This window comes from Haliotis rufescens, unplaced genomic scaffold (assembly GCF_023055435.1).
Source record: "Haliotis rufescens isolate VD_foot unplaced genomic scaffold, xgHalRufe1.0.p SCAF_9, whole genome shotgun sequence".
NCBI lineage: Eukaryota > Metazoa > Mollusca > Gastropoda > Lepetellida > Haliotidae > Haliotis > Haliotis rufescens.
The window spans coordinates 37,766,217-37,787,298 of NW_025964383.1; the positions used below are offsets into that span (position 1 = coordinate 37,766,217).

The window sequence follows — 21,082 nt, forward strand, 5'->3', positions numbered from 1 at the left end:
CGGCGTTGAACCAAACTGTGCGACTCACGGAACAAACTGCATTATTTACCGACCGCAGTGAAAAGGTGGTGTATTGCAAAGGCGGGTCCAGAATCTTTAAATGAATTAAATTTAGACTGCGGCGTACCACACCATTCATTCACTAATGTCCGAGGTCGGTACGTGGCCGCTGTAGAGACTGTGCGTTTAGTTGCGATATCCGATCGCAGGAGTACAGCATACAGATGGGTCCGTCTTGTGATCGGCGCAACCCTAGAGGAAGAGGGTCACTGCGCGGCGAGTGCAGGACGATAACTGGTTGCGTTTTTGAGAACTATTTCGCATGTCCAGGAACACTAAAAATAGGGCAACATTTTATTTAATTCATTTCTTCGAATTTGGTTCGCGTTCATATATTTTGCTTTCTGATTCATAAATACTCAGTTTAGTCTATAGCGGACACCAAAGTAGGCAGAAGGGTTTATAATTCATTGTGCACACAATTGGGAGTAAATATCACTAAGTTTACATGGAGTGTTTGCAAAGACCTACACACAGGGTACATTTAGAGGGGGGGGGGGGGGGGGGGGGAGAGGGATACGGACGGAAGTCTTACCCTCTCAGCGGATTACTTGCTGCATCATCCTGATTCCGATTGTATCCATATAATTTCATCAGGGACACTTTCCAGAGTCTACAGCCAAGTTACGGTGTGTCTGGTCCGGGCCAATAACCCACACATTGCGAGCCGAGTTCCACTTAAAACATGTACATTTTCTAAAACATACATTGGTGACCCTTGAAGATCGGGGGTTAGAATAGGACTTCAGCATGCTTGCCGTAAGAGGCGACTAACGGGACCGGGTGGTCAGGCTCACTGACTTTGTTGATGCATGTCATCGTATCCCAATTGCGTGGGTCGATGCTCATGATGTCAATCACTGGATTGTCTGGTCCAGACTTGGTTATTTACAGACCGCCGTCATATAGTTGGAATATTGCTGAGTACGGCGTTAAACATCAAACAAACAAACAAACCAATGAATCCAACGGAAAGCGGCAAGAACCACTCGTTTGAAAACGTTTGTTTCCAGGTTATGATCTGGAGCGCCAAAACATCCCTGATGAGCATCTCAAGTGACCACAAAGTGTCCCGTTCCGGAATCTTCCATCCCGTTGAGGAGTCAGCAAACTGGCTCGGCTTACAATCCAAGAAACGGCGTCCCAACATGTCTAAACTCACGCTTGTCATCTGCTTTTGTCTTCTGCTGGCTGCAGGTGAGATATTTTTTAAATATTTTTATGAAATTGATGTTATGATGAAGACATGAAACTTATATGGTTAAACTTCTGTATTGTTTAACAACTTTTCATCTAACTACTTGTCCCTTCATCAATGAATACTGACAAAGGTGAGGTGAAATCGGGTTTAACGTCGCGTCCAAGATTATTGCACTTATATAGCGACGTGCATGCACATGTGTGTGTGTGGCTGCTTGTACTAGTCCGGACTGATGCCGATTTATAGTGCTAGCTCACTGAGATACCATGCCGCAGTTTAACATGAATACCCCACTCAGACACAGTATACTGACTCCGAGCCGACCACTCCTTGTTTTAGCCCCTTAATGCCGAGCGCCAGACAGGGTAACAACAAGTACCTTGTTTAAACGTCTTTTGGTATGACGCGACCGGGGATCGAACCCCGGACCTTCCGCTCTCCGGGCGGACGCTCTACCACAAGACCACGGAGGCGGCGAATACTGACAAACCTATGGAAATCTATATATAAACATATGTACTCATCCCTATTTTGACTACTACAACTTCCAACTTCATCTAATTACCAATTAGTAATCACCAGTATTTGATTTAGGATACTGCACCTTCGTGAATGCAAAATGGGCTAGTCTGCTACAGTTAATTGGGGATTAATTAGAAGATGTAATAGCAAATATTGACTATGATGATATGAAAACGCCTTGATAATCGGCGGTCATTGGATTACGCTGTATAACTGGTCCTCAGTACCCATGTTTGTCTGTCCGGGGTATAATGTCCATAACTAGTCTTCCCTATAATGTTTGTCTGTCAGGGGTATAATGTCCATAACTAGTCTTCCCTATAATGTTTGTCTGTTCAGGGTATAATGTCCATAATTAATCTCCCCTATAATATTTGTCTGTCCGGGGTATTATGTCCATAACTAGTCTTCCCTATAATGTTTGGCTGTCCGGGGTATAATGTAATGTCCATAACTAGTCTTCCCTAAAATGTGTGTCTGTCCGGGGTATAATGTCCTTAACTAGTCTTCCCTATAATGTTTGTCTGTCCGGGGTATAATGTCCATAACTAGTCTTCCCTATAATGTTTGTCTGTCCGGGGTATAATGTCCATAACTAGTCCTCAGTACCCATGTTTGTCTGTCCGAGTTATAATGTAATGTCCATAACTAGTCTTCCCTGTAATGTTTGTCTGTCCGGGGTATAATAAAAAATAATGTAATGTCCATAACTAGTCTTCCCTATAATGTTTGTCTGTCCGGGGTATAATGTAATGTCCATAACTAGTCTTCCCTGTAATGTTTGTCTGTCCGGTGTATAATGTAATGTCCATAACTAGTCTTCCCTATAATGTTTGTCTGTCCGGGGTATAATGTAATGTCCATAACTAGTCTTCCCTTTAATGTTTGTCTGTCCGGTGTATAATGTAATGTCCATAACTAGTCTTCCCTATAGTGTTTGTCTGTCCGGTGTATAATGTAATGTCCATAACTAGTCTTCCCTATAATGTTTGTCTGTCCGGGGTATAATGTAATGTCCATAACTAGTCTTCCCTATTATGTTTGTCTGTCCGGTGCATAATGTCCATAACTAGTCTTTCCTATAATATTTGTCTGTCCGGGGTATAATGTAATGTCCATGACTAGTCTTCCCTGTAATGTTTGTCTGTCCGGGGTATAATGTAATGTCCATAACTAGTCTTCCCTATAATGTTTGTCTGTCTGGTGTATAATTTAATGTCCATAACTAGTCTTCCCTGTAATGTTTGTCTGTCCAGGGTATAATGTAATGTCCATAACTAGTCTTCCCTGTAATGTTTGTCTGTCCGGGGCATAATGTTCATAACTAGTCTTTCCTATAATGTTTGTCTGTCCAGGGTATAATGTAATGTCCATGGCTAGTCTTCCCTGTAATGTTTGTCTGTCCGGGGTATAATGTAATGTCCATAACTAGTCTTCCCTATTATGTTTGTCTGTCCGGTGCATAATGTCCATAACTAGTCTTTCCTATAATATTTGTCTGTCCGGGGTATAATGTAATGTCCATGACTAGTCTTCCCTGTAATGTTTGTCTGTCCGGGGTATAATGTAATGTCCATAACTAGTCTTCCCTATAATGTTTGTCTGTCCGGGGCATAATGTCCATAACTAGTCTTCCCTATAATATTTGTCTGTCCGGGGTATAATGTAATGTCCATAATTAGTCTTCCCTATAATGTTTGTCTGTCCAGGGTATAATGTTATGTCCATAACTAGTCTTCCCTATAATGTTTGTCTGTCCAGGGTATAATGTAATGTCCATAACTAGTCTTCCCTATAATGTTTGTCTGTCCGGGGTATAATGTCCATAACTAATCTCCCCTATAATATTTTTCTGTCCGGGGTATTATGTCCATAACTAGTCTTCCCTATAATGTTTGTCTGTCCGGGGTATAATGTAATGTCCATAACTAGTCTTCCCTATAATGTTTGTCTGTCCAGGGTATAATGTCCATAACTAGTCTTCCCTATAATGTTTTTCTGTCCGGGGTATAATGTCCATAACTAGTCTTCCCTATTATGTTTGTCTGTCCGGGTATAATGTCCATTGCTAATCCTCAGTACCCATGTTTGTCTGTCCGGGGAATAATGTAATGTCCATAACTAGTCTTCTCTATAATGTTTGTCTGTCCGGGATACAATGTCCATTGCTAATCCTCCGCACCAATGTTTGTCTGTCCGGGGTATAATGTCCATGATTAGTCCTCCATACGAATGTGCGTCGTTCTGGGGTATAAAAATGGGCTCCACACATTGTACCCATGTGGGGAATCGGACCCGGATCTTCGGCGTCACGAGCCAACGCTTTAACCACTAGGCTACCCACGGCCAGTGGCGTCATGTATAAAATATGTGCCTCCTCGTGACGTTTAGGTGTATCTTTGAGCGCTATCTGACTATCCATGTGGTAACTGATTCAGTTGTGACGTCACAAGTAAGTGGGCCCTTATCAAATCAAACATTATGACGTCACGACATCCGTCTAGCCGACTTGTATGGGATTTATCAAGACACGACTGGACAAACAGATACCATGAATCTTTAACGGGTAGCAGTAACAGGTCCACCGAATCTTAGTGGGAACCTTGTCTTTCAGTGGGAATTAAAGAGGATACTAGACTCCCCGAATCCAGTGTTGGTCCAGTGCTTACCATAAATTAAAACTCATATTTTTTCAGTCATTTACGCCACAAGTGATGCATCTGAGAATGACAACAAGGTTGAGGTATTGGCTAGACTGAAAAGAGGCGCACGGGGAGGTCGCAGGCAGAACGCAGGACGTCGTCACAGCGGGCGGCCAAGAGGCGAAGGCGAAGACGAGGAGGAAGACACCGCCGGGAGAGGGGGGAGAAGGCGTCCAGGGCGCAGGGACAGACCAGGTCGGAGAGGTCATGGTCAAGCACCGGGACGAGGCAACAGACAAGGTCGGAGAGGTCATGGCCATCGCCAAGGTCAAGCTCACGCTCGATGGGGCCAACCCATTACGTCTTTCGCCAGCTTGCCTGACAGGGTTCAGCGCTTGATCACATCCCTCGTCGGGGCACAGAATAGCTTTATCACAAACTTCCACAAGGAGGTAGGTCTGCCCGCTACCGACGTTGTGTATTCTCCTTTCAGCATCCACCAAGCGTTGACCATGACCTTTATGGGTGCTCGTCATCAAACAGCGTTTCAGATGAAGCAGGCTCTGTCACTGCGTGGCCTTGGAAGACGCACGCGTTTGGCAGCGAAGAAATTGAACCAACTCCTCAACAACCCTGGCAATGCTACGCTGAAGACGGCTAATAGTATATATCTACAACCTGAGTTGGACATACTGCAGGAGTTTACGGACGCACTGGGCTTATTCTACCAAGCCAATATCTCCTCGTTCGACTGGGGACACCCGGCCGGACCAGAGGGTCCCATCAACGAGTGGGTGTCAGCCCAGACCAACAACCTCATCCCCACCATCATCAACCAAGGAACCATCACTCGCTTGACCGCCATGGTACTAGTCAACGCTATCTATTTCAAGGCTAGATGGCAGAAACCTTTCACACCTGAGATGACCAGCGAACAGTTGTTCAGGAAAACACCCAATGAACAGGTCCCCGTTCAGATGATGGAGGTTGAAGCTGACTTCAAGGTGGGGGCTGTCCCTGGTCATGCGGCTCGCTTGCTGGAGTTGCCCTATGAAGATGGTCGTTTCAGCATGCTTATAATCCTGCCTGATGATGAAGCTGGCCTCACCACCATAGAAGACGCCTTGACGACGGATATACTCGCCAGCACCCTTGACACAATCATCGCAGCCAAACTGAAGGTGTTTCTCCCCAGGTTTAAACTGGAGACGTCACTATCGGTCACGCAAGCTCTGCAAACCATGGGGATGACCAGACCGTTCTCGGCAGGACTAGCAGACTTCACCGGCATCACCAGCTCCAGCGACGCCTACATCAGTGACGTCCTGCACAAAGCTGTCGTAGAGGTCAACGAAGAGGGTAGCGAGGCTGCGGCTGCCACGGCTGTTATTATAGGTGAGTATGCTTCTGTTGTTGTTTTTGTTGGTTGTTAACGCCGCACTCGGTAATAATCAACCTGTAAAACCGAGTCTTGACCAGGCGAACCAGTGATTGATGTTAAGCAACACCCGAGCCGGAGCAAATTGACATGATTAAACCAGTCATCGAGCCTGACCTCCCGATCCATAATGCTCCCTCACACTATCAACCTAGGTTGCCGGGGCCCAGGTCTAAGCCGGGGTCACCACGCGGGCCTCACGGAAGAAAACTATGTTGCGAAAGATAATCGAGAAGTATTAAGACAGGGGTTAGATGAATATAAAAATAATATGACATGTGTGATGTTTACATTCAAGCTCGCTCTCTCCCCCCCCCCCCCCCCCACCCTCCACCCCCCCCCACCCTCCACCCCCCCCCCCCCCCCCCCCCCCCCCCCACACACACACCCCTCCCACACACACACACACACCACTTACCTAACTCACCGACAGCTCCTAGTTCCGTTCATGTTATTATTTTAATCAAAACTTTCATCTCGTCACGAAAAGAGTTGCCTCCCTTGTCTGAGCCAGGATCCACTCATCAGGGTTTCATATGCCAGATAATGACACTGGTCTGTCATCAACAACCCTTGCTCGTTGCTTTCAGCAAAGTGGTAAACATCGAAGGCGCCGCAATTCGCTGTGCAGAGTTGCGTCCCTTGGACACGCCAGACCTCGAATGCCGGTTCGCCCTGATTATGTTTCTAGCTTTGTCAGCACCATATCCGTGCTCGTGGGTTTTTACCAAAGTGGTGAACGTCTAAGACCTGCATCTTCGTAGGCTTTCCATCCACATCAAGCTGACACGCCTGATACAACTGAAATACTGTTCAAAGCGGCGTAAAACCCAACTCACTCACACTAATCTTTTCCCTAAATTTGAAATTCAATTACTAAGTCACACCTCGCTTTTTGCACTCTCGAGTAAGTCGTAACTAAAATGATGTCTTCTCCAGAGGTGAGGTCGTTCGCAGGAATGCAGCCACCCTCGCCGGTGTTCCGCTGTGACCACCCCTTCCTCTTCTTCATCAGAGACAACGTCTCCAAACTCAACCTCTTCGTCGGCAAGTTCTCTGGCGGAACCTAGGTACCGTGCACATAGGCTCCCAGCAGCGAAACATGCGAGAGGCTGCAGGGAGTTGGATATATTTAAAGGTAGTCATCGATCACTCATTCCATGCGCTGTTTAATCACAAAACGATGCTTATATGATCTTTTTATATTTAGAGTAACATGTCTTTTGCAAAGCCACAGTTATAACACTGGTGTTGTGCCCAGAAAGGGAGTTTTTACGTCTTTTTGTCACAAGTTACTTTAGGTCATACAGCTGTTGACGGCGTTGTGGCAACGGTTGAAATGTTTTACAAATTTAATTCATAATGATGTTTCCTTTTAATATGCATTGTCATTGTTGAGTGTCAATCAGACAATGTGTTATATAATGTTAAAGCCTGTTAATGGTCGTGGCTGCGTACCACTCTGCTATCTCTTCCATGTCTGCGTATGCGGGTTTCATTACTAAAGTTGTATACGAGTTACCGGTGTCTATATATTTTATTACCTGTCTGTAATGTATCCGGGACTGAACAGAATATATTCACAGGGTCCAACGTTGTTGCGTACATGCATCAGAAATCATGTCTGGGCTAAGCAACAAACACCGAACTGTTTAGACAAGACTGGTTCGCTGGGTAGGTTGCGCCTGCGCTACCCTTAAAGTTTATATTTTTATCGTCCAAACAAATATTGTATGCGCATTCAAAGGTGAAGGTTGTTTTACAAATATCGCTCATACACAAATGTATCATGAAGTTTGCTTACTCAAGTTACAGTCGAATTTAGATTCGTCACAGTTGCTCTTGAGAACATTGATTTTCTGTTTTAAATACTCTCAGTGTACCAATGTAGTTAAATACCAATGTAGTTTAATACCAATGTAGTTTAATACCAATGTAGCTTAATACCAATGTAGTTTCGATTACAGCTTCACGAAATAAACTGTACACCTCAAATTGTGTTGGTTTTGTGAACATCTTTCTGCTCCCCAGTGAGTGAAAGATCGAGTGAGTGGGTTGGTGGTTGACCAGGGTTGTTTGTTTGTTAGTGAGTGAGTGAGTGATGTGCATTGGCGTTACAACGTGAACACGCCGGTTTAACAAGGGATGGAGAACAAGTTTTAGTCCTGTATTAATCGTTAAACTAAAGCCTAAATGTAAGTTAGCGAACCCCTCTCAATATGTGACACGTGTTCCCTAAAGTGCACCTTGTGTCTGTTTGTTTCTCCCCATCAGGGGGGGTTCGTCCAAGACGCTAAATTCGCTATGCAGAGCTACGCCCCCATGAAGAGCCAAAACCAGATTCCCCTTGATCACGTGTCTTGGTTTGTCAGCACCATACCCGTGCTCGTGGGTTTCACCGAATGGTAACCGTCCAGCGGCTGCGTCCCTTCGGGCTTCCCTCCCACATCAAGCAGACACGCCTTGATATTACCGAAATACTGAACAATGCGGCGGAAACAGAACTCGATCTCTAACTGACTAAATCTATACTTATCATTCAAGGAAAACAGTCTTTGTCTCCTTAGTAGTCTGTCTTACAGACCCTGATACAAATATATATCAAATAAACCCCATGCAAGTCTATAATGTTTGGCAAGTCTAGATCACTGCAGTATCATCTGAAAATGAAGAGAGTCACTGGGCTCCTTTTTATTATATTTTTATTAAGATAACTGAACAACTGGTTTTTTTATGTACGATATGTTCATTTCAGAGACTAGATTTTAGTCTATCTCCTTAGATGTGTTTTTGTTTGTTTAACGTCGCCAGCTATATGCATATACCAGCTATAAAACGGCGGCCTGTACATAATCGTGTCTTGAAAATGCAAACTAATGGTTAAACTCATGAGCAACGCAGCACGCCGTCGGGGTAGGATGACACGCAATCAACCAAGTGAACCAGTCTGACCACCTCATGCTCTTTGCCCGGATCTTACAACAAGCAATAGTGTGTTCGGGGCGTGTTCTGTGCCTGGTATTGTTTGTTTGTTGTTTAACGCGGTACTCAGCAATATTCCAGCTATATGACGGCGGTCTGTAAATAATCGAGTCTGGACCAGATAATCCAGTGATTAATATCATCAGCATCGATCAACGTAATTGGGATCGATGACATGCATCAACCAAGTCAGCGAGCCTGACCACATCATGCTCTTTGCCCGGATCTTACAACAAGCAATATTGTGTTCGGGACGTGTTCTGTGCCTGGTATTGTTTGTTTGTTGTTTAACGCGGTACTCAGCAATATTCCAGCTATATGACGGCGGTCTGTAAATAATCGAGTCTGGACCAGATAATCCAGTGATTAATATCATCAGCATCGATCAACGTAATTGGGATCAATGACATGCATCAACCAAGTCAGCGAGTCTGACCACCCGATCCCGTAGGTCGCCTCTTACGACAAGCATAGTCGCCTTTTACGGGTCTTCACGGGTCTTATTGATAATATATCATGTGTTTGATTTTCAACGATATCATATCCAACAAATGAACTGTACTCGAGCTTTTAGTCAGCCCTCCAGCAATACTTCAACATGGTTTTATCTTTTTTAATAAGATTTAATTAAAAAATAATAATAATAATTCGCATATAGCACAACCTCTTATGTGTATGTTAGGCATCTATTCTTTGAAAATCATATAAATTTGTATTGTTTCGGCACACATTTACATTTCAAACATGGTAGGTGTCGTGTTGTCTGGTGTTCATTTCTTACCCCAGTAAGGAGCGTTCGCTCGTCACGCCGAAGACCCGGGTTCTATTCCCGACACGGGTACAATGTGTGAAGCCCATTTCCGGTGTTCCCCGCCGTGATATTGCTGGAATATTGCTACAAGCGGCGTAAAATCACACTCACTCACTCACTCTAACCCCTGTCTTCACCAATTTATTTTTGCCCATAATTACCCAGCAACAGATTACTTTTTACAAACTGTTGCAGGAATGAGTGATGGTTAAATAGACAATCAAGTTTGACCACAGTTCGTTCGATTTTCAATTTCATAGGTATAATAGGTATGCTTTCTTTTGCCCCTCAAAAAACTAGACAACAATTGGTTTCTTTAAATATCGTCATTTAACTGTTTAGGTGACGTGCTTTAATATGGTCAAATTTCACGGGTTTGTTTTCAGTACGCACCCACCATCACCCGTGAATGCAGAGGTCCCATCAATCGCAATATGTCTCGTGCAACATGCTCAGCATCTGACGTGCGCCTGCTCTACACATTGCTTCACTCGGGTTCGCACAAAATTCGTGTACGGAGTTCGGGCAGGGCTTATTTGACCTATACTAGTTACATTAATAGGCCACTTTAATGTATAATTACTTATAATAGTTTCCCTGTTATTAGCAAACCGGCCACATAGCCTACTAAAATTAAAGCATTTGTCCTTGATGATTTATCCTTGGTGAAACGTTCACGTAGATCCGACAATATATATCTGGGTCTCAGAGTTATCTCCCCTTTCATGTAATCAACAACCGGAAGTACTACCATCATGATGTCGGGGACAAGGAGCCCGATGTCCCGCCATTCCTGGTGAGGTTTGCCCTCCTTGTGTATAATATGAGAAATGAATTGGTCCAAACTGCCAATAATAACATGTGCAAGAGCAGCCCCTATGATTAAATTATAAAGCACAACACGCCTTTCAGAGTGTCTGTCGCATGATTTCAAGATTGCGTACGTCGACAGCATTTCTGTGACTGAGAAGAATATTTGGTGGTTGAACATCAGGTAGAAATCGTCGTTGTAGTAGTTGAATATTGCCCACCAGGCGTAGACGTGTGGGTAGACACTGGCGAAGAAGAGAATCGCCATGATTGGTCGGAGGGAGCGAGAGAAGAGGAAGGAGAAAAAGAGCTTCAGTGCTTCGTATCCAAGGATGACATACACAAAGGTGATGACCCACACGCACATGGTCTGCCGTGTGGCGTTGAAGTACACGTGCTTGTACCCATGCTTACTTCCGCTCTTCTCGTAGGAGCCTGAAAACATGAGTGAGTGAGTAAACGTTTACGCCGCTTTTAGTAATATTCCAGCAAAATTGTTAGGATTTAACCCAGGCCTTCAGCTTCAAGAGCGAACGCTTTTACGACGAGGCTGCCCCACCAACCCCTGAAAAGAGAGGTTAAGATGGAAAACCACCAATATTCATGAGAGAGTGAGTGAGTTGTGTTTTACGCCCCTTTGAACAGTAAATCAGTTGTGTCGCGGCGTGTCGCACCAACTCGTGTTATTCCGGGACAAGCCGAATAGCGACTCGTGCCCTTCTCATGGCCATCTTAGCGACCGGGTTCCGTCTTAGCGCAAACGGGCATACCTAAAACTATTGTCAACTCGTTGCGTAATGGTTCACATCTATGTCCCCATGTATTATATATATTTCAGATGCAATTTAAAGCACATCGGGACGTGCGGAATTATACAATATGATTGAACACATTTTACGGTGTCTTGGGTATATTTTTAGATGCAAGACATGTAAAATCAAAAATTATTTCTGAGGGATTCTTTGACGAAGTACTTGAAATCATACGCGTATTCTGATTGGTTTGTCGTATTTACGCATCAACATTCATCGATAAGGGGACGAGTCTTCTTGCAGGTTACCGAAAGGGGCGAGTGGTGACGAATAGGCGTGTCCATTCATGCTCGAGACAGTCCCGAAGTGACGGGATTAAACGCTGCTTTTAACAGTATTCCAGTTAATACACCGCATGTTTGGAAAAAACCTCCACAGATTCGAAGCGCATGGTTATATTCAGGGCGTCGAATATGACCATGATCAGGACCGCGGTGCATGATGGGGTTCATTTCTCAGCAGCCTGTCACCTAGCAACGCCCTTTCCTCTCGCATAAGTAAACACACCATGATAAAGCTGGAATACTGTTTCAAGCCACGTTAAGCCAAACAATTTACCCACCAGATATTCCGTTTCGCAAATGAAGAGAGTTTTTCATTTAGGAATTGATTTCAAGATTTAAGTGTTCATTGCGTGGAATGTTTACAGACCGCCGTCATATAGCCGGAGTATTGCTGAGTGCGGCGCCAAACAACAAACCAACCAACCAACCATTGGAGTGTGAACCTTCATAGAGTGAGGGCCAAATATTGTATGAATTGAGCGTAAATTTCACGGTCATTGACCGACCAATAGAAATGGTCTTACACACGATACTTGTGAGCAGTTTAACGTCGATGTAACCGGAAATAAGACAGGGGACGCTTGAAAAGGACACACACAGACACAGACACAGACTCACACACACTTACTTCTCATTCTAAATTATTAATGGAGTCGTATTAGAAGCTTACCTTTAAAGATGGTATCAAAACATGAATTTTCACAATTGTTTTTGTCGACTTCCGGTTTGTCCGGCATCCAGATAATTCTGTACACAATGCCTGGAAAAGAATGTTCGAATCGATTAATATATGTCTTCTTGTTAGAAACACATATAGGTTATACAGCTGAACACTCTCTCTCTCTCTCTCTCTCTCTCGCTCTCGCTCTCTCTCTCTCTCTCTCTCTCTCTCTCTCCACAATGATTAAGGGACCACGTACCTATTTGAATGACAGGGATGGCTACAATGATGGTGGCGCTTACAACTGCCGGCAGCAGTCCCATCTTTAGTCCTGTGTACGAAATAACAAACACTGATACCACAGTGTATACGTGTATGGCATACGACTCCCACATACATTACCATGCATGCTAAGATGATCACTAAGATCGCTTTGTGCAAGTGGACCCAGGAGTTATGCAAACCGGACACAATGGTTGAATACATTGGGAAGCATGTCATGCGTTTTCATTCACTAAATAAACGACATGAGACAAGTGGTATAAACTGTATATAACAACAACGAAACAAGACATGATATTGAAATATGCATCTGTGTGTTTCTATGTGCAAAAGTACCATTTGCAGAGGGGTAAAACTGCGAATAATCCCTGGATAATCCGCGGGTAAGTTACGAATCATCCGCGGATTTATAGGATTATCACATCGTAAACGCGTGGTGGGCCATATCAATTGATGCAGGTATCTGACGTTTACTACTTCGGTGAAAACCACGGGCATGGGTTTGGTGCAGACAAACCTAGAAACATATTCAGGGAGAACTGAGATTCGAACCCACAATCACAGGTTTCTGATGTGCCCATCATACCTTTCATCATTAGGAGAAAGACGCTATAGTACCGGACGTTTTACACTCAGTGAACCATCTGGGGCCACGCATGAACTTTTGAAAACGTCTGTCTTTCAGTATTACTTATGAAATAGTATACAGAATATGACACGATAAAAGAACATTATTTTTGTTCCATAAGCAATTTACATTGTATCCTTCAAAGCCTACGTTACGAATACCTCGTCAGTTCGAATAAAATCAAATCGTATTTGCTTCGCAGATTCACCATTTAAAAAGAATAGGGGTAAATATATAAAAAATTCAGCTATATGTTATTTTGTATAATTAATACAAGAACACAATTATATAGAATACACTTTATTATTTAGTATCATTCTCCCGGACGCTCCCTGCCATTGCCCGGACGCTCCCGGACGCTCCCGGACGTTTGCGGACGCCCCCGGGCGTTATTTAATAGGACCAGAAAGTCTGTGGGGAAGGATTGTGAACTGTCCCGTCATCTGTACAGCTAAACAGGTCGTGTGTTTTTATGCTAGTCTCCTGTACAACTGGGGTCATCATGACTATGTATGAATGTATCCAATCTCATCAAAATCAGACCTAAGTTCTCGCTATCGCCAAACAAAGATCTGAGGACATCCCATTACGGATAACGTCAGAACGACCTTTCATCCGACCAATGAAAGCGTCACTTACCAGATCATGAAAGTGACACTCGGAATGTGTTTTCTAATCATGCAACCTCGAAAACGTTAACACGGGGTATTCCGAACGACAGTTACGGCTCGTACGACTGATTCCGTCAAAATTATCGTCTGTCTCTCGCTTCCGTTGGATAAACATTTGAACGGAGGAGGCGTTGCGCAGTACGTGGGAAGCACTGCCATACAATCACAACCATATATTTGACATTCCGGATTGTTCTTTTAGTTTTCAAAATTTTAATCGAGAACTGTGTCAATATATTTTTCAAGCGTAGTCTGAAATGGAAGTCGCCAGGTTGAGACGAGTGCCGTAAAGCTCGAGGAAGCTGCTTTCTTATAGGCTGATATCGACTTCTTGTTATTGGGTTCAGTGGTCGGTCAAAGTTCGCGAAAGGTCGTTCTGACGTGACCCGTAATGGGATGTCCTCAGATCTTTGTTTGGCGATAGCGATAACTTAGATCTGATTTAAATTAGATTGGACTGTAGCTGAGAACGTGCTGTCTCACGGTAATTTTTCCTTAAAATAATGTTTTCAAAACTAAACCAATCAGAGTTTGCTATGCGTCCCTCCACTATATAAGTAGGTGCAGGTTGACGACAGATAGAAGGTATCAGTCAATACGTATACTCATGTCATGGAAACCATTGTTGTTGAAATATAAAACGTTAACACGAGAGAATAACCAGTTTCGATTTACAACGAAGTAAAATCCATTGGGCATAAAAGGTAAAAAATGATGACGCCAGTGTTTGCAAGCTTGGACCATGTCAATTTACCATGTGTTACATGTTGGTAACTTATGATCAAAACATAAAGGATTATACTTTAAGTATTAACTTACACAAACTGATCAAGTCGCAGCTAATCACATACTAAATAACTCAAATAGTAAATACTCTATAATCATGGTTTAAAATTACCATCGCAATCCAGTAAGTTTTAGAATTCAATGTCTAAGCACTGATGTGGTCCAATTTGCTTGCATATAATAATATTATGATTGCTGACTTATTAAAACCCCGGCTGACCACTCATTCTGATACAGCGCCATATATTTCCCTCAACCAAACATTATTTAAAACATCTATTGCATAACTCTCTTAAAATTGTATTCAACAAATACTTACTTTTTGTGTTTCCTTTCTTTATTGTAATGTCCGCTGCCGATCAGACCGTGTTCTTTATGCGGAACAATAAGGTGGTCACACCCCTAGCCGCGCTTCTTCACCACATGTATGAGCGAAGACAACTGTGTCTTTCGTCTCTACCAGCCTAGTTCCATGTATCTTAGTATCAGAATGTTCTGATAACTGGCGATAACCGGTGATAACTGGTGATAACTCATTTTTATGTATATGTATGTACTGTGATATTTCTCACTTTGTCTCGTAGGCCATAACGGCCGGACACTGTACACACTATTTGTGTATTTTTATTGTCACTGCTGTACAGTGTGTGACACGAAAATAAAATAATTTTCTTCTTCTTCTTCTTCTTCTGTAATGGGTATCCAACGGTATGAAAACAGCCGACAGACTCGCAGTGAGGTCGCGTGCGTAAAGCGTGCAGCAGCTTATGTTATGTAACTTAATCGAGTCTCCCGTATTACCCAAGTATGCTGCGCTTACGGCATACAAATATAGTTATCGTAATTTATTGGCCACCTATTTCTCTTAAACTGTACATGTACTGGTACCTCAACCAAATGACCTAGTAAAATAAACCATGCGGTGATTGACTTTCTTCTGCATTGTATGCAGTCCTACTTTAAATGTTAACTCATGTAAATTTAATCAAGTCGCAGCTAATCACATACTAGTGAGTGAGTGAGTATGGTTTTACGCCGCCTTTAGCAACATTCCAGCAATATCACGGCGGGGGACACCAGAAATGGGCTTCACACATTGTACCCATGTCGGGAATCGAACCCGGGTCTTCGGCGTGACGAGCGAACGCTTTAACCACTAGGCTACCCGACCGCCCCTAATCACATACTAAATAACTCAAATAGTAAATACTCTAAAATCATCGTTTAAATTACCATCCCAATCCAGTAAGTTTTAGAATTTAATGTCAAAACACTGATGTGGTCCACTTTGCTTGCATATGATATGATTGCTGACTTATTAAAACCCCGGCTGACCACTCATTCTGATACAGCGCCATATATTTCCCTCAACCAAACATTTTTTTTAAAATATCTATTGCATCACTCTCTTAAAATTGTATTCAACAAATACGTACTTTTTGTGTTTTCTTTCTTTATTGTAACAGGTATCCAACGGCATTAAAACCACTTGCGTAAAACTGCAGCCAACTTATGTTATGTAACTTAATTGTGTCTCTTGCCCTACCCCAGTATACAGCGCTAACATACAACTATAATTACCGCATAACATTGGCCATCATTCCCCTTGAGTATAACACTTGCATTATGTCAAAAAGTTGTAATTCTCTATTGTACTGATGTGATACCCTAATATTAAGATATGCATTACCCCTGATTGTTTTTATCGGATATTTTGTTTCTCGAACCGAGAAAACTATGTTTGTGTTAACTTGTTTGATAGACATTACTTAGAAGTTGGCGGATGACAACATAGACACAATTTTTTATGGATAACAACTTCTTTAATACTGTAAAAAGCGACGTTTCCCCGGTATAGATCCTTATACCGTTGTCAAGCAAGACTGAATGAGGACTGACTGCTATAGAAGATTTAACGTGCGCTTTCCGACTGCAGCGTATTTCGCACACGGGCCTGGCCAGGCCATTTAGTGTATTCCGAGAAGGGTGAAAGTGGTGTGTGCAACCCAAGAGGGGGCTTTTAGGGGTTGCTTATATCGATTTTTTGAAATTTTAAAATTTGGAATAAATGCCGAGGTGGGTGGAGGAGGGAACTAAGGGAGCCGGGTGAGGTGGGTGTTTGTATGTTTATTGGATTTTGGATTGGTAGATTAATTAGTTTTTAGATGCGCTTAATTAGGCCTGTTTTGATTAGGAATACGCCTAGGGCCTTGAAGTTTTCTAGTTTATTTTGAGGGTTTAGTATTTCATCTAGAGTAGGAACCTTATTTAGATTGAGGTTGGTTTGTAGTGTGGTTCTGTGTGTTTGGTAGTGGGTGCAGTGGATGAGTGCGTGTTCTGTGGTTTCGGGTTGTTTGCAGTGGGGGCAGTTGCCCGTGGTGTGTCTTTTAAGTTGTTTTAGGTGGTTATTTAGGTTCGTGTGTCCTGTTTGGAGTTTTGTAATTAATCTGTCAATTTTTTTAGAGGGGTGTAGGATTTTAGGTTTTGCTAGTGGTTTTCTGAGCACTTTTTGGATTTGGCTATTTGAGTTTTGATATTGATTATGCCATTTTTTGGTTATTTTTTGTTTGTTTACACTTTTAATTTCTGATTTTGAGATGGGTAGGTTTAGGCTTATTTCTGGTATTTTGAGAGATAATTTAGCTGCTTTATCGGCGCTTTCGTTGCCGTAAATTCCTACGTGGGCGGGGATCCACAAGAAGGTTATTTGTTTGCCTGCTTTTGTTAGGTCGTTGGAGCTTTTAAGTATTTGGTTTATTAATTTAGGTCGTTTTTTGGTATTTTTGTTTTGGAGGGCTTGTAACCCACTAAGCGAGTCAGTGAGAATTAGGATTTTTTTATTTTTTTTTGATTGTTGGTTATGCAGGGCTGAGGCCATGCCCATAAGTTCGGCTGTGAATATAGATTGGTTGTTAGGGAGTCGGTAGGATTGTGTGGATATAACTGGTTGTGTAGTATGGACTCCGAAACCTGTGTGGTTGGAGATCGGGTCTGAAGATCCATCAGTGTATATGTGACACCAATTTGGCCAATTTTCGTGTATGTAAGAAAGTGTGGTGGTTTTAGCTATGTTTGGGTCGGTTTGTTTATTTATTTGGTTAGTTAGCGTTGTGTCTATTTGGGGTATTTTGAGTTTAGGGGTGAAGATATTTGATTTTTTGCAGTTTTGTTTAAGATTTTGAGTTTGGTGTTCATTGAGGTAGTTAGTTATTCTTTGGGATATTGGGGTGAGTAAGGGGTGTTTGCGAGCTAGAGCTTGGTTTCTTGGGCTTATGTTTTGGTTAATTAGGTTTTCGATAAGAGGGTTTGTTTGGGACGCGGCCCAGAAATTAAGGCTTAGATGTTCCCTGCGTAGATTTAGTGGCATTTCTCCTGTAAGGGCCTGAAGTGAGGTGTATAGGAGGTGCCATGTTGGGTGCGTGTAATTAGTTTAAGGGCTTGGTATTGTATTGAGTCAAGTTTTTTAGATAGAGAGTTGTTTAGGGTATTGTATATGGCGCAGCCGTAGTCTAGTTTTGATCTAATTAGTGTTGTATATAGTGAGAGGAGGGTATCTTTGGAGTCTCCCCAGTTAGAGCCGGTGAGACATCTTAATGTGTTAAGGTCTTTGCTGCATCTAGTTTTTAGGTTTTGGACGTGAGCCTCCCAGGTGAGGTGTTGATCGAAAATAAGTCCTAAGAATTTGGTTTGTTTTTGGAATTTGATTGTTTGGTTGTTTAGCTGGAGGATTGGGTAGGCAGGTTTCATGTTTTTATGTTTGAATACTATTCCTGTTGTTTTATCTGAGTTAAGGGAGAAGCCCCATTTGTCTGCCCATTGTTGTATTTTATTTAGAGATTTTTGGATTAAGTTGTCTGCCATTTTAATGCTTTTTGTGCGGATCCATAGGGCTCCATCATCCGCGAATTTTGAAGTGTTTAGTTTAGGGGATAAGCCCTCGAATAGATCATTTATCATTATATTGAAGAGGGTTGGGCTGAGAATGCTGCCCTGGGGAGTGCCATTTTCTAGGGGACACTGGTCCGATAGCGTATGGTCTATACCCACGGTAATTTTGCGATTGTTTAGGAAATCTTGGATGAAGTTTATTATTTGGCCTTTTAGTCCTATTTTTTTAGTTTTTGTATTAGCCCGTGGTGCCATACCATATCGAAAGCTTTAGAGAAGTAGAGGAATATGCCTATGGTGTATTGCTTGTTTAGCTGTCCTGTTTTTATATCCTGTTCTAGTCGGGCAAGGTTATCGAGGGTTGATCGGCCAGGAGTGAAGCCGCTTTGGTCGGGGTTTATGATGTTGTTTTGGTCTAGGTAGTGCTGTAGCCTATTTTTAGTCATAAGTTCCATTATTTTGCAGAGATTTGAGGTTAGGGAGATGGGCCTATAGGAGTTTGCCTGATCTGCTGGTTTATTTGGTTTAGGTATTGGGATTACTAGAGCTTCCTTCCATGAGGATGGGACCTGTCCGTTTAGGTAAACTAGGTTGTATAGTTTAAGTAAAGTTTGGAGTAGTTTGGTAGGTAAGTGTTTGATTATTTGGTAAGAGGTGAGGTCTAGGCCAGGAGCTGTTCCTTTTTTTCTATTGTTTAGTACGTGTTTTAGTTCTTCTATGGTGTAAGGTTGATTTATTTCTAGGTTGTCTTGTCTGATTTCTTTGGAGAATTTTATTTCTTTTTTTAGTTTATCTTGGAATTTCTTACTGAAGTTACTGTTGCTACTAACTTTAGAGAAGTGTTTGGCTAGGTTGTTGGCCTTTTGGGTGGGGTTTGTTGAGTTGTTTATATTGGGGCTTTTTTTGTGCCGTTTGATGCCTCGGATGGCGTGGTTTAGCTCCTCACAGAATTTTTTCCAGTTTTTGGTTTTAGCAGTTTTAACTAGGTTTTGGACTTGGTGGTTTAGTTCATGAGCTGTTTTGAGATGAGAGGGGTCTCGTTTAGCTCTGTTGAAAGCTGATTTGCGTTTTAGTCTAGTTAGCTCTATTTCCTCATTCCACCAAGGGACAGTGGGTTTTCCTGGGTTGGATGATTTGAAGGGGATTGCGGATTTGGCTGCGTTGATTATGAAGTTAGTTAGGTTTTGACAGAATGTTTCGGGGTCTGTTGTTTCTAAAAACTGAATGAGGGACTGACTGATATAGAAGATTTAACGTGCGCTTTCCGACTGCAGCGTATTTCGCACACGGGCCTGGCCAGGCCATTTAGTGTATTCCGAGAAGGGTGAAAGTGGTGTGTGCAACCCAAGAGGGGGCTTTTAGGGGTTGCTTATATCGATTTTTTTAAAATTTTAAAATTTGGAATAAATGCCGAGGTGGGTGGAGGAGGGAACTAAGGGAGCCGGGTGAGGTGGGTGTTTGTATGTTTATTGGATTTGGGATTGGTAGATTAATTAGTTTTTAGATGCGCTTAATTAGGCCTGTTTTGATTAGGAATACGCCTAGGGCCTTGAAGTTTTCTAGTTTATTTTGAGGGTTTAGTATTTCATCTAGAGTAGGAACCTTATTTAGATTGAGGTTGGTTTGTAGTGTGGTTCTGTGTGTTTGGTAGTGGGTGCAGTGGATGAGTGCGTGTTCTGTGGTTTCGGGTTGTTTGCAGTGGGGGCAGTTGCCCGTGGTGTGTCTTTTAAGTTGTTTTAGGTGGTTATTTAGGTTCGTGTGTCCTGTTTGGAGTTTTGTAATTAATCTGTCAATTTTTTTAGAGGGGTGTAGGATTTTAGGTTTGGCTAGTGGTTTTCTGAGCACTTTTTGGATTTGGCTATTTGAGTTTTGATATTGATTATGCCATTTTTTGGTTATTTTTTGTTTGTTTACACTTTTAATTTCTGATTTTGAGATGGGTAGGTTTAGGCTTATTTCTGGTATTTTGAGAGATAATTTAGCTGCTTTATCGGCGCTTTCGTTGCCGTAAATTCCTACGTGGGCGGGGATCCACAAGAAGGTTATTTGTTTGCCTGCTTTTGTTAGGTCGTTGGAGCTTTTAAGTATTTGGTTTATTAATTTAGGTCGTTTTTTGGTATTTTTGTTTTGGAGGGCTTGTAACCCACTAAGCGAGTCAGTGAGAATTAGGATTTTTTTTTTTTTTTTTGATTGTTGGTTATGCAGGGCTGAGGCCATGCCCATAAGTTCGGCTGTGAATATAGATTGGTTGTTAGGGAGTCGGTAGGATTGTGTGGATATAACTGGTTGTGTGGTATGGACTCCGAAACCTGTGTGGTTGGAGATCGGGTCTGAAGATCCATCAGTGTATATGTGACACCAATTTGGCCAATTTTCGTGTATGTAAGAAAGTGTGGTGGTTTTAGCTATGTTTGGGTCGGTTTGTTTATTTATTTGGTTAGTTAGCGTTGTGTCTATTTGGGGTATTTTGAGTTTAGGGGTGAAGATATTTGATTTTTTACAGTTTTGTTTAAGATTTTGAGTTTGGTGTTCATTGAGGTAGTTAGTTATTCTTTGGGATATTGGGGTGAGTAAGGGGTGTTTGCGAGCTAGAGCTTGGTTTCT

The 21,082-nt window shown here is 42.5% G+C and overlaps 2 protein-coding genes across 3 annotated transcripts; one reads left to right on the forward strand and one right to left on the reverse strand.

The window, feature by feature from the left end:
* The first annotated feature begins 1,073 nt into the window (after positions 1-1,073).
* LOC124139541 (leukocyte elastase inhibitor-like) lies at positions 1,074-7,858 on the forward strand. Its single transcript, XM_048390937.1, has 3 exons — positions 1,074-1,257; positions 4,480-5,820; positions 6,803-7,858. The coding sequence occupies exons 1-3, from the start codon at positions 1,077-1,079 to the stop codon at positions 6,931-6,933; spliced, it is 1,653 nt and encodes a 550-aa protein (XP_048246894.1). The 5' UTR covers positions 1,074-1,076; the 3' UTR covers positions 6,934-7,858.
* Positions 7,859-9,301: 1,443 nt separating this feature from the next.
* On the reverse strand, positions 9,302-15,153 carry LOC124124927. 2 transcript variants are annotated; one of them, XM_048391134.1, is made up of 4 exons: positions 14,910-15,153; positions 12,483-12,554; positions 12,233-12,322; positions 9,302-10,901 (listed from the first exon to the last, which is right to left on the reverse strand). In XM_048391134.1, the coding sequence occupies exons 2-4, from the start codon at positions 12,544-12,546 to the stop codon at positions 10,240-10,242; spliced, it is 816 nt and encodes a 271-aa protein (XP_048247091.1). In that variant the 5' UTR covers positions 12,547-12,554; positions 14,910-15,153; the 3' UTR covers positions 9,302-10,239. The 2 variants fall into 2 exon arrangements, with proteins under 2 accessions (XP_048247091.1, XP_048247092.1); XM_048391135.1 differs by lacking the exon at positions 12,483-12,554.
* Positions 15,154-21,082: the final 5,929 nt, after the last annotated feature.

Excerpts from the sequence above, each read along its gene's own strand:
- LOC124139541 (XM_048390937.1), top strand. The coding sequence starts at position 1,077 with ATGATCTGGAGCGCCAAAACATCCCTGATGAGCATCTCAAGTGACCAC. Across the intron at positions 1,258-4,479 it reads TTGTCTTCTGCTGGCTGCAG|TCATTTACGCCACAAGTGAT; the intron begins GTGAGATATTTT and ends ATATTTTTTCAG. Across the intron at positions 5,821-6,802 it reads TGCCACGGCTGTTATTATAG|AGGTGAGGTCGTTCGCAGGA; the intron begins GTGAGTATGCTT and ends TGTCTTCTCCAG.
- LOC124124927 (XM_048391134.1), bottom strand. The coding sequence starts at position 12,546 with ATGGGACTGCTGCCGGCAGTTGTAAGCGCCACCATCATTGTAGCCATC. Across the intron at positions 12,323-12,482 it reads CATCCCTGTCATTCAAATAG|GCATTGTGTACAGAATTATC; the intron begins GTACGTGGTCCC and ends ATTCTTTTCCAG. Across the intron at positions 10,902-12,232 it reads TTTTGATACCATCTTTAAAG|GCTCCTACGAGAAGAGCGGA; the intron begins GTAAGCTTCTAA and ends TCATGTTTTCAG.